This window comes from Podarcis cretensis (assembly GCF_951804945.1).
Source record: "Podarcis cretensis genome assembly, chromosome: Z".
In the NCBI taxonomy this organism is placed as follows: domain Eukaryota; kingdom Metazoa; phylum Chordata; class Lepidosauria; order Squamata; family Lacertidae; genus Podarcis; species Podarcis cretensis.
In genome coordinates, this window is record NC_137184.1 from 14,664,840 (window position 1) to 14,679,096 (window position 14,257).

At 45.1% G+C, this 14,257-nt stretch overlaps 1 protein-coding gene across 2 annotated transcripts in view; it reads left to right on the top strand.

The window, feature by feature from the left end:
- The window catches only part of DDX31 (DEAD-box helicase 31), a 67,162-nt gene that overhangs the window by 19,871 nt on the left and 33,034 nt on the right, over positions 1-14,257 (top strand). For both annotated transcript variants that reach the window (XM_079961296.1, XM_079961297.1), the window contains exons 14-16: positions 441-500; positions 7,578-7,628; positions 10,595-10,734. In XM_079961296.1, the coding sequence (XP_079817422.1) occupies positions 441-500; positions 7,578-7,628; positions 10,595-10,734 (251 nt within the window). The remainder of the gene's footprint in view (positions 1-440; positions 501-7,577; positions 7,629-10,594; positions 10,735-14,257) is intronic.

A 14,257-nucleotide genomic window follows, 5' to 3' on the forward strand; every position in this document is an offset into this window, starting at 1 on the left:
CATGTCTGAGAGTTCTTCTTTCATCCCCGTTGCAGAACTAAGATAGTATCTAACCAACAAGTTTTCCCATTGCCCAGCCCCTTGTGTTGAAATCCCCCCCAATGATTAAGCAATTAAATGGCTTTAATTAATCTACTTATTTGTGTAGCACTATCCAAGCACATTTTTGTTAGAGCAGTATAAGATAGGTCCCTGCTGCAAGGAGCTTACAGTATAAATAATTTAAAAACCAATTAAACATGCATCATATTTGGTTATTTATAATTAGTTTACATAATCTTTTTTCCCTCAGCCTCTCACATTGACAGGTCTCATAGGCACTATCCAAACCCCCAAATCCTTTGTAACCTTTCGTGATCCATGTCCTGCCCATCTACAGGATTAATTTTGCTCACGAAGCACATGGATGCTTGCTTCATAAATCCCTTCATTTCTTTTAGGAGAGGACGTCTGTCTTCCAGGACTTCTTGCAATCAAAGACGAGCATTTTACTCTGCACAGTAAGTTACTGGATAATAAGTTGACAGGAGCGGTTGAGCAGTGTATCACACCAAGTAAGCTGGAGTTAACTCTACATTAGCAAAACAGGATCTGCACAGGAGTGTCATGTCTGATGAGCACTCCAACTCAGGTCTTGTCCCCATGAGGCAGTTGCTGAGACTAAAAGTCCTGCCTCTCCACAGCCGGTTATGTCTCCTCCTCTGCAGGGTTTTTTCCCAAGCAGTCAGAGACTGTGCCTGCGTGCCTGTCTTTGCTTCTCCCACTTGATGCCTCTCCTGGTTCTGGGAGACCGGGGGGGGGGGGGAGGGAACTTATCGCAGCAGGAGGGGGAGACACTCATACCTCTTCATAAGCCTGACTCACCTCCGCTTCTTTGCTTCCCTCCTTTTCTACTTCAGCTTCTACCTCTGATTCTGGTCTGCTGTCTGTCACAGAGTCTCCCCGCTCCCTAAGCCCTGTTACCTCTTCAGCTTCTGGCACCTCCTCCTCCTTCCTCTTCTCTCTCTGACCGCTCATCATCATTCATCCCCCACTATCACAGCTCTGAGTCTTCTCCCCTTGGGGTTTCCCCAGCTGGTTCCTCCCACCATTCTTTAGCATCCAACCAGTCCCTGGCATAGCTTTGAATATGAGCAAGTATAATTGACACGCAGTTTATCTTGTCATCTGGCAGGGAAAGGCATGGAATGAATTCAGGGTAAGAGGAGTCCAAAATAAAGGAGTGAGGACTGCATGCCCAGTGGATTTCCAGTTGCCATGTCTGTTGTCTGTCTAGTCCTGATTAACTTAGAAAACTAAGAATACTGAGATCAAAGCACAATAACCTGTTTGATTATAAACTCAAACTTGCTTCAAGGGCGGATAGAAGACCATCACTGCTTGTGGGATGCTAGTAATCTTTCTCTCTACTGCTTCAGACTGCTGCATCACTACACAATTTGCTCACTTAGCCATGGCAGCTGTTAAGCCTGGGAAATCTGTGTGTCTCAGTGATGGCTACCTACCATAAATGTGTAAATTAACAGCAATCAGGAGCCGTTGGAGCTGAAAAGTTCTGGCCACCTCTGACGTTCTGGGTTGCCATAACGTGGCTTTGCTTGATGATTTATTTTTTTAATTGGAAAATGGTTGCAAGTTTTGGGAATAGGAGCAAGGTGGGCATCAAAGAGTCCTACTGGATCAGGCTCAAAGGTCCAGCAGCTAATTCCCTCCCACTGCTGATAATTTCCAGTGTCTTTACTTGCTCACTAACCAAGAAGGAAGAGTGTAGCCTTCTCTTCTTGTCTGTCCTCAGCATCCATATTTAGCAGCAGACTGCCCTTGGGTATAGCAGCTGTATTTCCAATTGCCAGAGCTGTAATGTGGCTAGTCCTTATGGATTTCCAGTTGCCATAGTTGAGGTCCTGTTTTTGGGCTTCCCATTGGGACATCTGGTTGGCCACTGTGAGAACGGAATGCTGGAGTAACCTGGCCTCCCTTTATTTGAACAAGCAGGATTGGCCAGCCATACTGTCTGGGATCGTTTGGTGCAGCTACAGCAGTCTACCTCCAATGAAAGACTTTTTATGTGTGTTTTTTTGTTTTGATTTTGAATTCCTACTATCTGAGTAGTAAGTAAAGCTGCTTGGATTTTCTGCCTTCAGGTCCCAAAATTATCTTCTCCTGAGGAGTATAAAGCCTATGCTTCAGACTTTCTCTAGAGTGTGTGAGTCCCATGAGCTTGTGTTTGCCTTTTGCCGTCCTAACCAGTATGTTTCCCCTGGATCTCCTGTTTATTTTCCTGTGCCAGTTTCTATGGCACAAAAACAATAATGGCAATCACACCCCTCCAAAACTATGGAATTAATAGTAAAAGCCAAACTTTATTTGACTAGTGGGCATTTTGAGAGTGTTGGGGGTGCCAGTTAAAAAATGGCTGCCATGGAGTGGGCATGTCATGACACAAAAATGACTTCTGTGGAGCACAGCATAACACAGAATTGAATAATGAACCACCACAACAACTATGCTTACCATGGGAAGTCAGCTATGCCCTGTTGGTCCTGATTATGGACATCACACAGACACACACACACACACACACACACTGTTGCTGTCTAATAACAAGGAGCATTCCTCAGTATGAGGAAAAATATAGGAGGTAGCCACACAGAAATCGCTTAGTGTGTGCCTGCACATTTTGCCGTATAACTTTCTTTCTAGAAGGGCTAGAGACTTGCTTTTTGTAATAATAATGAAAAATCAGTCTGGGGCACCTTGCAAGAGGCAGCCCTGAAAACCTTCGAGGTTGATAACCCCTGGTGTAGACAATACTGAGCTAGATGGCTCACCAGAGCTTCCTATGCTGTTCCTATGCAGTAATTGTAATTTTTTCCCCTAAACACGCCAATTAACGTTTGAAAAACAGACCAGGGCTTCTCTTGTGAAATGTCTGTGCTTTCTCCTTCACTGAAGTTCTTTGCTTGCCTTTCTCAGGGAGGTGCCTCTGCTTTTTTAAGGGGGGGGGAGCAAGTTCAGTGAGAGGAAGATCATTTTGGAGATTTGTTTGCCTGTTAACTCCATCACGCTAACTCATCCTGCCAGTTTTCTGGCGGGCGCGGCCAAACGCTTTCGCCCTCTGACAGCTTTCTGCGCTCTCCCCCTCTCCTTCCTCCTCCGATCATGCAGCCCAATCTGTCACTTGGCCGACGGGGGTCCCTTCCCCGCTGATGGCTTTCGACACTCAGCTGTAATGACTCTTGGCAGGCTGGGAAGTCATGAGAGCTCCTACCTTCCGCTTGGCCCTCTCTCTCCCCACCCCCCGACTCTGCCTCTCTTTCTCGCTTCCCCCTGTTTTAGCTAAAGCGCTTTGTGTGTGCCTCTTTTTGGTAAATAAATGAGTCATTTTAATCCAACTGACAGCCTGGCACCTGAACGAGCTGCCTTCCATCTGCACCTTCTAGGCCTTGCGGAGGCTGCCAATTGTCAAGACTAAGGCCTTCAAGGCCTCACCACTGAGTGCCCTTTCAGGAACGACTTCATCAGATTTCTTTCTCTCTCTTCTGTCCCTAAATCTTGGGGGGTGTTGGTGGGTCCTGAACATTGGGGTTGTACACAGGATCCAAATTTGGAAAGATTTTTAAAACACCCCTGCCTCAACTCCAGAGCTCCAGCGGTGGAGATGGAAGTGCAGCAAAGACAGAAAACTAACTTTGAGCCCTTGCCATTCATGGTATTTATACCAGGCCAATCTAGAGACTCATACTACTGGTAAGACATGGGTGCTGCTGTTCCTTTCTCTAATGGGGGCTTTATGTGCACATAGTCCCAGTCATTGCATGTAGACCCCCAGTCTTTGCTCACAAGGGACCTTTTTGATTGCAAGGTTGCTGATAACAAATTTTGTGGCCTCTTAAGCCACCAGGCTCACTGATTTTTATTTTACTTCTTGTGCGAAAACTCCAGCCTACTAGTCTCCCCAGGTCCCACCCCTTCACAAGCCCCACCCTCTTTTTCTGCAGGCCACGCCCTCTCAGCAACCTTGCTTCAAATCCTTCTCCAGTGTTTTTCACTTGGCAGAGATGTGTCTTTGAACTCTAATACAGTGGTACCTCGGGTTAAGTACTTAATTCGTTCCAGAGGTCCGTACTTAACCTGAAGCACCACTTTAGCTAATGGGGCCTCCTGCTGCTGCCGTGCCGCCGGAGCACAATTTCTGTTCTCATCCTGAAGCAAAGTTCTTAACCTGAGGTACTATTTCTGGGTTAGCGGAGTCTGTAACCTGAAGCGTATGTAACCTGATGCGTATGTAACCCGAGGTACCACTTGTAATACCTTTGCTTTTCTGGATGGAGGATAATAAAGAGAAGTATGTATGTTTAGAAATTAGCCAGCTGTACAATAGTAGCTCCAGAAGGGTATCTCTTTAAATTCTCAGCACCCGTAACAAACTAGAGTTTTCATCATGCTTTAAGGGTGCTGAGAGGTTTCCAGAGAGTCATATTTCCCTCCTGGTGCTACAGTTCCCAGAGTTCCCTAGGAAAAGGGACTGATTGCTAACACATGCTGGGAATTTTAAGTTTGGTAGGGGAATTGGTGGGTGGGTGGGTGTTCCCTAACAATTCTCAGTACCTTTAACAAGTGACAGGTCCCCCAGTCCTTTGGGGGAGGGCTTCACTGTTTCAAGTGGTATTAAGTTGCTTAAGTGTATAGTGTAGATGGGGCCACATTGTCTGTGAACAGCAACAGCACTCCCATAAAATGTTATGAGACTTTAACTTAATGGTGTGTGTATGTGATATCACACACCAACTGAATCATTTCATTTGGCTAAGGTTCCCAGGAGAAGAGAAGGTGGCTGGACACTGGTGGCGAGAACTTGGGTTAAATGAGCATTCCAAGTAATCAAGATCTCTGTCCTACCACCCTTCAAAACAGGCACAAAACCACAAAGGAGGACGAAGCCTGAGTGAGGCCTTGAAATGAAATCTGAAACAGGCCATGAGGGCCCCATTCCCTCAACCAGGCAAAGGCAGAATATACCAGTCCAGCCAACTCAGAGGATACATTCTGCCAGCCTGGGGTAGAAGGTGCTTCTCAATTAACCTCCTCCCCTAACACACCAATTAGGGCACTGATAGTGGGCCTGACCGATCTAGATGCTTCAAACGGCTAGCCAGTGGTAGGAGCTGGAGTTGTAGGCTGCTATTCCCTTCTATGCCTGATGAGGACTCTGAAGCCCCAGGGCACATAGTCCATGGCATGAGTTTACTGGCTGAACCCTCTTCCTCTCTCTCCAGCATTACACTCACTGCTGAGACTGCCCCCCCCCACCTGAACTTTTGTTTAAGAGGAGGATGCAGCTTCCAGGACCACTGAGCGTGCCATTTTGACAAGGAATGAATAGATTGTGTCTCATTTTAGAAGCCAGTTCCTAAAGGGTGGTGTGTGAGACAACGGGATCTAGCTGCTTCAATGCTCATTCAAGATTCCTTGTCTTGTTGCACCAAACCAGGGACAGGAACCCAAGGGCCACTTTCTCTTCTGGACAAATGTTCAGGGGCCTTGTGCCAGTGTTGGGCAGACAAGGAGTACAAAAAATTGCCTTTGCCTGAAAGCCCTGGGAAGAGGAATTGATTGTTAAACTTCTCTCTGGTAGGGGGAATAGGGTTTTCATAACAACTCTCAGGACCCTTAACAACAAACGGATCCCAGGCTTCTTTGGGGAAGGTCATGGCTGTCTAAAGTGGTATCATAGTGCTTTAAATGTGTGGTGCAGATGTGGCTCTAGTTGCACCTGCAGAATCAGAATGACCGTGTGTGAGGGGTGTGAGTGAATGCAAGTGCGATTTGTGTTGGGAGGCAGCTGGTTTTAATTGCAGGAGAAGAGAGCGAAAACCATGCTGGCGAAGAGCTGTAACCAGAGATGATATATTTGCATACTCATTACGGCTTTGCATGGTGTTGTGCCTTGATCTGCTTAAACTAATAACCTCTTTTGGCAGTGTATCTGCTTCATCAAGTGGACTGGGAACAGGCGGCGACTCGACGCCGGTCGCGGCTGGGTGTAATAAATCCCCCTTCTTAACTTGGCAGCTCCTTAAAACTAAATCCAATATCTTGGCATAATGGCATCTAATAAGCTGAAGCGATCGGTCAAATCCAATTTAAATCCCTTAACCCACCCCCCCCTTTTTTTTGGTGCTACGAAAGGAAAGCTCAACTAGGGTTGGGTTGGACCTGGATTGAAAGTGTTATTTTGTAGTTACGCTTTTTTATATATATAAAATCAAAAATTGGAAATCCTCTTCCAACACTTGTGATTGCTAATTGCAGTTCCACTTGGAGAGGGCTTTTGTGGTTGGATTCTGCTTGCGGGTTTGCTAGAAGCATCTGGTTGGCCATGTGAGAACTTGAGGCTGGTCTAGATGGGCCATTGGCTTGATCCAGCAGGACTTTTCTTGTGTTCTTATTTGGCGTTAGGGATTTTTCACCCGCCAGTATAGGTTTTCATGCTGAGGAATGCATGAGCCCCAGATTCTGCAGCTGTTAAGATCCCAAGTTTTGTTGGCATATGGCTGGAGCAAACTTTTAAACAGACAGTGTTCAGGCTGAGACTCAGTATGAAATAAGAAAGCTTCTGTTTATTAAAGTAAGTCCATTTTTTGATAGGAAGTCTCTGGTGCTAGCTAACTAATCAGGAGAAACAAATGAGCCAGTTTGCCCCTCAAGAAGGTGTATCCAGGTAGACTTCACAGCTAGAGGTCCAAGAGAAAGTGGAAGAGGGTGCAATGTAACTCATACAACTTTGGCTTCAGCACAGAGGTCAAAGGGACAGATAGAGGTTAGGACTCGCACCTCTGGCTTGGTTCAGGTGTAAACTTTTGTTACTCTGGGAACAATTCCTTTGCTTGCACACACTTCCCCTTTCCTGCTTGGCTTCAAGAGAGTTAATTCCTAGTAAACAATGGTTTGCACATTGCCTTTCAAAATCTGCTTTAAGTTAGTCTTCAGAAACAAAATGCAAACCATAGCTGCCGGTTCAGATGTACTGTGTCATTTGTTGAAATCAAGCATGTAGGTGGAGAAGGGAGTTAATGAGCATAGGACTCATTCTTAATATTGCACTTTTTTCGTATTTTTCCTGAAGTGTTATTTAAAGGGCTGTGGATATGCATTCTTCATAGTGCATTGGGTTGAAATATCTTTTTATATAACAACTTATGAACATATGGTCATGCATATATTTATTTGATTTAATTATCCAACTTATTGGGAATTGTTGTTCACGGGCCCTTGCTAGCATTTAGGTTTAGCTCTTCCATTTTGTGGGTCTATAGAGGATGTTCTTATTTGAGTTTAGAATTGTTTCCTTCTTTGTTGCAATAGCTTTTTGGAGGTTAAGGTTCTCCCCTTTCTCTACACCCCCACCCCAATTTCCCATAGAGTGTCAAACCCCAATTTAGTGTAACATCTCCACCGTTGATTGATTGTAATTTGCTCCTGAACATCTTGGATGAATGACAGGATAAACCATAATAAATGTAGTGAACGTAAACCTTTATAAAAACTGAGCTCATTATACTTCCTTTTCAAAGGATGTTGCTGCTCGTGGATTAGACCTGCCACAGGTTACCTGGATTGTACAGGTAAATTTTTCTTTCCTTTTTTTCCTGTGCATGTGTGTGTTGTGTGATTGATGGGTGGAGGGATCAATCTTCAACATCACGGAAACCTGGTGCAGAACTCTAGGTTGTGCATCAGGAGTGGACAGTGGGCAGGCATCAGGCTTGTTGATTCTACTTAGGTTTTTAGCTAGACCTCTCAAGATCTAAAAACCAGAATCAGCCTCTGGCATAATTCTTTCCCAAAGGTCATTTGCTGTGCAGGATGGTTCTTAACAGGAGAAACTGGAAAATTGAGCCTAGGACTTTCTGCATGCAAAGCAAGTGCTCTGTGATTGAGCTACACATCCTTCCCAAGGCAGTGTATTGGGGGCGGGGGGGGGGGAATGAAATCCTGAAATCCTGTAGATGTGCTGCCAGTCACCAGCTAGGTGGACCGAATGCTCTGACTCAGTGTAAGGCAGTTTCCTATGCTACGCATCAGAGCAAGGACATATCCCAGCCAGGCAAAACCGCTCAAATCAGGGCAAGTGAGGGGTGTAGTCTGAGGAGTGTCCAAGGGCAGAGAGGCCTGGGAGGCTGCATTCAGCTTCCCTACCTCTGGCATACAAGCACACACTTGCCCCCATGTATGAGCATGCACATCTCACCAACATACTCCTCTAAATATAAATGCTTTCGCCAGTTCTAACAGCAGGTGTTCCACTGGCCTGTAAATAAGAGAGGGTGGTTTAGAAATTTAATAAATAAATAAAATAAATGCTGCCTCCTTCCCGAATGGTCATGCCTCTTTTCAGGTGCAGGATTGGCTTGCAGGTTGACCCCCCCCCCATATTAGATGACAGTGTGTTGGAGACCCTGGGGAAGTTGCTGCTTGTCCAGAAGGCTTGGCTCGGTCATCCGGATAAGCTCGAGGAGAGACCTATGGGAAGCAATTAGATTACTCTGTGTGTGTCTTGGGTGGCCCTGCAGCCTGTCGAAGGCATGCCAGAGGGCACAGGGAAAAATGATGGAACGGGGCTGTCGCTGATCGGTCTTTAGGTTTCTGATGAGGGAATAAGGAAACGGCAGAGTAAGCTCATACAGTGGTACCTCTGGATGCGAACGGGATCCGTTCCAGAGCCCCATTCTCATCCAGAAGCGAACGCAACCTGCTTTTGCACACTCGCGTGACGTCACTTTGACCGCAAGCGCGAGTGGCAAAACCTGGAAGTAACGCGCTCTGTTACTTCTGGGTCGCTGCAGCGTGCAGCCCGAAAATACTTATTCCGAAGCTACTTCAACCCGAGGTATGACTGTACTAGATAGGAACATGAGAATCTGCCTTATTCTAACTCAGGCCCTTGGTCTAGCTAAGTACTGTTTACACTGACTGGCAGCAACACTTCAGAGTTTCAAGCAAGAGGTCTCTCCCAACTCTAGCTGGAGATGCCGTTGGGGATTGAACCTGGGACCTTCTGCATGCAAAGCACCAGGAACATAGGAAGCTGCCTTATATGGAGTGAGACCCTTGATCTATCTAGTGCAGTGTTGCCTGTACTGACCAGCAGCAGCTTTCCAGGTTTTCATTCAATCATAAAATCATTGAGTTGGAGAGGGACCCTGCAGGTCGTCTAGATTCCAATGCAGGAATCTCAGCTAAAGCATCCATGGCAGATGGCTGTCCGACCTCTGCTTGAAAACCTCAAGTGAAGGAGAGTCCACCACCTTCCAAGGGAGTCCATTCCACTGTTGAACAGCTCTTACTGTCAGAAAGTTCTTCCTGGTGTTTAGTCGGAATGTCCTTTCTTGAAACTTGAATCTATTTGTTCAGGTTCTAGCCTCCAGAGCAGGAGAAAACAAGCCTCCATCTTCCATGTGACTGCCCGTTAGATATTTGAAGATGGCTATCTCCTCTCCCCTCAGACTGGGATATCTCCCAGCCCTGCTAGGAGATTGCAAGGATTGAACTTGGAAGTTTCTGTGTGCAGAGCAGATTCTCTGGCACTCAGATACATACAGTTCCCACCCCTCCAAAAGAAGTCAGTTCAGAAATTAATTTAATAAATATGGTGCCGCTGCAATATGACACTCACCTTCAGGTGTCATTTGAGTTCTCTGCCCTTGATTCCTTTGCTTGCTGATTAAAAGCATAAACTGGAACCTGTTGCAAAAAAGAAGATGCGTGTTTTGAAATGATTTAGGGGCGGGGGGGGGCAACCCGATCAGTTGGTCTGCAAAACCCGATCCGCACATCTGAGTGATTGCCCCGTGTTGTAGTCCATCCTAAGGAATTGACCTTGCATGTGTGAAGCAGTCCTGCAAGTGTATGGAATGCAGCTTCCCCCACTGTTTGTCATTTTTTAACATTTTTGAAGCGTGCACTCAGTGTACGGTACATATACGGTAGCAGTGTAATGTGTGAATCAGCCATCAAATGCCATGACACTGTAAAGCTAAGCCTATGTAAATGCATCTCTCTGCTGAGTAGCAGGTCTCGGAAAGCTTTAAGCAAGCCAATTACTGTATACTTAAGCCAATATAATTTTAAGGGGAACCAACTCAGGTGCGCTCTCTGGGTTTATTTGTCTCACACCTATGGCAAGCAGCTGATGCATATTAAGAAAGGAAGCAAATAGGTCACTGATGCCCCCACCTCCCCGCATAGAAACAAATTTTGTTTTTTAAAAAAATTGGTGAGAAGACAGCTTGGCCAATGTGTCATATTCATATGTCAAAAAAACCCTTGTTACCACTGTAGCTGTGAATGATGGTTGCGGGGATATGAGGATGATGGGTTCTGATAAGCCATTTCTTTCCTTGGAAAAGGAATCTGATATGACCTGGGATTTATTTTTCTAAATGACCTCAGACACAGCACTCTCTCTGATAATTAACCACCCATGCAATCTGCTAATTCCTTCTCTTCCCCTCCACTCTCCAAACTTCCTCTCTCTCTCTCTCTCTCTCTCTCGCACATTATTTTTTCTTTTTCTTTTTCTTTTTTAAAGTATAATCCTCCAGCTTCGCTTGCTGAATACGTCCACCGTGTTGGGAGGACAGCTCGGATTGGCAGTCACGGGAACAGCCTGCTCATCCTTGCACCTTCAGAGGCGGAATATGTCAACTTCTTGGCTTCTTGCAAGATTAAGTGAGTCACAAACTTCCCCCCCCCCTCCCGCACTCCTCTCCTCTCCAACCAAACTTCCTAGCTAAACCAATAATAAGGTATCTGCACTGCTGTGTCTCATTACAAATGGATGGTAGTTGCTACCTTCTTTTTAGCAGGATGTTTTTAATGACAGCCGAAGTATGATTCTCAAAGAGATTTTTTTTAAAAAAAAAAATTCATTACAAAAAAAGAATTAATGAAATTCTCAGTTGGTTGACATCTTTGTGTCTCGGGAGACAATGGAGGAGTGTGCCTTTGGGGGTAAAGGCAAGCAAATGGAAGGTTGCAGCGCCTGCTGTGGCTGTAGAGACTGATACGGGAGAAATGATGATGATGATATGATGATGATGATAATGATGAAACCAGTGCTAGTCCTACTCACAGTAGACCCACTGAAATTGGTGGACATGACTAATGTGGGCCCATTAATTTCAGTGGGGCAATGCAGAGTAGAACTTAGTTAGACACAACCGATTACTTATAATAATTAATTGTTATTGTTATTAAAAGCCCATTAATAGAGACCATTGCATGGAAGCGATAAGGTTTAAAACAACAGGAGAGGTTTGAATAGATCGGGGAGGAAGAAATACTGATTTATTTTTTTAATGTTTTAACAAGGAGATATAGTGGAGATGGGTACAACACAGAAACCAACACCAAAAAGCTCACACAACAAAGCTGTTCTCAGTTCCCTTCTAGCTGGGCTGAAATCTTGCTTAAGACCACCACTTTATTCCTCTCAGTGTTTTTCTATCCATGCCTTATTAAAACCTCTGCCGTTGTTTTAAACAGTCATACCTCGGGTTGAAGTAGCTTCAGGTTGAGCATTTTTGAGTTGCGCTCTGCGGCGACCCGGAAGTAACAGAGCGTGTTACTTCCGGGTTTTGCCGCTCGCGCATGCACAGATGCTCAAAATGACATCATGCGCGGAAGTGGCGACACGTGCAGACGCAGGTTGCATTCGCTTCAGGATGCGAATGGGGCTCCGGAACGGATCCCGTTCACATCCAGAAGTACCACTGTACTGCAACTTTTCCCTTCTCATTGTCCTTCCGTCCCTGCTTTACTCAAAGCTCCCCCTCTTGCTTTCCTCAGCTGCTGCATGGGTGAGTGATAAAGTAGTGCTAAAATATTACTTCACTCCTGGTAGCAAATGTTGCCTTCAAGATGAAGTTCCAAATAGAATGTAGTAATTTACAGCAAGTATTTTATTAACAAGCAAACACTCATGTATGTACACCATCCATCACTTAGCCTTCTCTAACTGAACGAGCTTGCTTTTAAGATGCTATTCATCTTAAACTTGTAGGAACATAAATCTGCAGATGTAGGAGAATAGGGAGGAGGTGGTGTGGAAACGGTGGTGGTCTGTTTGCAAGGGGTAAAAGGAGGCAAAGAGGAGGGGGAGAAGGTGCAGATGAAAACGGGGGAGTGCAAAGGAGGAGATGCAGAAAAGGACAGCAGGGGAGGCGTGCATATGGGGACAAAGATGAACATGGAGGTATGAGAGAGGCTGCAGAATAGGAAGAAAAACAGAATAGGAGGTGGCCTCATAACTGAGTAAAAAGTGAAAAGAGTACTCAGTAGTTACAACATGTGGTAGAGGAGGAGACTTGTTGGGTTATGCCTTCTGGATTTGTATGTGTAAAGCTTTTCTGTTGATGGGAGGCCCCATCTTTGCTGATGCAGTAACTTTTTCCCCATATAAGTGAAACCTGCAACAAAAAGTTGCAGTGCGGTGATTTCCTGTTCAGGGTGCCAGCCAGTCAGCCATGTCCTCTACCACTATAATCCATTCCATCTCCCCACTCGGTCTCAGTTCCCCACCATTTCCCACCAGGAGTCAGTCGCCACAATTCCCTGCCCCCTGTGTGTGTTTAGAGGTGGGGGGGGGGTTCTTCTTAAATATTTATTGTACTCCTGCAAGTCTTGAGATCTCACCAAGCCTGCTGCTACTTCACTCTTCTTCATAGATGGTGCTGTTTGGCTCGATAAACTGGCCTAGGATAATCAATTTGCTGTATAGTGTATAGGATTAGGTGGTTCAGTAGCTTTAAAGTGTTCCACAATTTCTATAGATAATGCTGGGATTTCATTACTATCAATGGCAGCAATAGTAATAGAGAGGGGTGAGCAAGAGTGTGTGAGCTAGCCTGTTGTACAAAGGTGAATTTTTGCATTTGTTGTTCCTCCCACTTTTGCCTCTAGCCCTGTTTGAGGCCTCTGAGAAGGCATGAGGCCTCTGAGAAGTTGCCCAGAATTGAATGTGCCCTTGAGCTGTAAAAAAATTCCCCACCCCAGTTAGAAAAGGCTCCCAGTATCTCCCAGGAGGACTGGGGGGAAATCTTAAGCGGACAAGAGTCAGGACCTCTTTGTTGTGGGACAGGACCTTGGGTTAGTGGAGTGTTTATAAAGTCCTCATTTCAGAATCTATGAGCCTAATTAGGATAGGTAGGTGCTTCTTACTGTGTGATAGTTATCTATGTGGAACTGGATTATCCCTGTGTGTAAGTAAGAAGGGACTGATAGCAGGCTGTGGGCTTAATGGATTACAGATCAGATCCGGATAGACAGTTCCAAGCCCAGGGCAACACGTGGCATCAAATCTAATTGCCCTTTCCGTTCATAAATGGAGCCTGGTGGAAATTTATCCTGACAATTTCAGTGTGGGAAACGAGGCAGAAGAATGGCCATGTGCTGGTCTGGCGCATAAACTATTGTGCTTTGAAAGCAAAGCTGTTCCGCCACCTTCTGAAAGGTTGATCGCCTGCCTCGTGTCTCTTTTTTCGCCTGCCTCTTGTCTCTTTTTAAACTAATAAGCTTAATGAACTGATGTAACTGACAACAGTAATAATACGATTTGGGCATATTCATGGCGGATAGCAATTTGCTCTGAGCTAACTAACGCGAACAAATTGCTTTATGTGTCTGACAAGGTGGTCTCTAAGTCCATGAAAGCTTATGCTGTAATAAATTTGTTAGTCTTTTTATTTATTTAGAGCATTTGTGTCCTGCTCTTCAGGTGAAAAGAGTCCCAGCACGATTTACATATAATCAACTAAAATATGACCATTCCCTCGCAAAGATTTAAAATCTAAAAGATGCAACACAAAAGGAAAAGGTGATGGAGAGGGAAGAGGAAAAAAGCAAATTTAGGTACCACTTTTGTGGACCAGAGCCCACTTCATTGGATGCATGAAATACTATTATTATATTGACAGATACATTGACGTGGATGGAGGGAGAGAAGATGTTAGCAGTGTTATCATATGGATATATTATACAATATAGGAAACACAAGACTGTCGTAAGTGCTCGTTCTGCTCAGAGTAGGCCCACTGAAATTGATGGACGTGACTAACTTCAGTGAGTTTGCTCTGAGTAATGCAACCCACAGACTGTGATAAAGCTTAAATGTACATAAGAACATAGAATGAGCTCTACTGGATCAGGCCAATGACCCATCTAGTCCAGCATCCTGTTCTTGCAGGGGCTAACA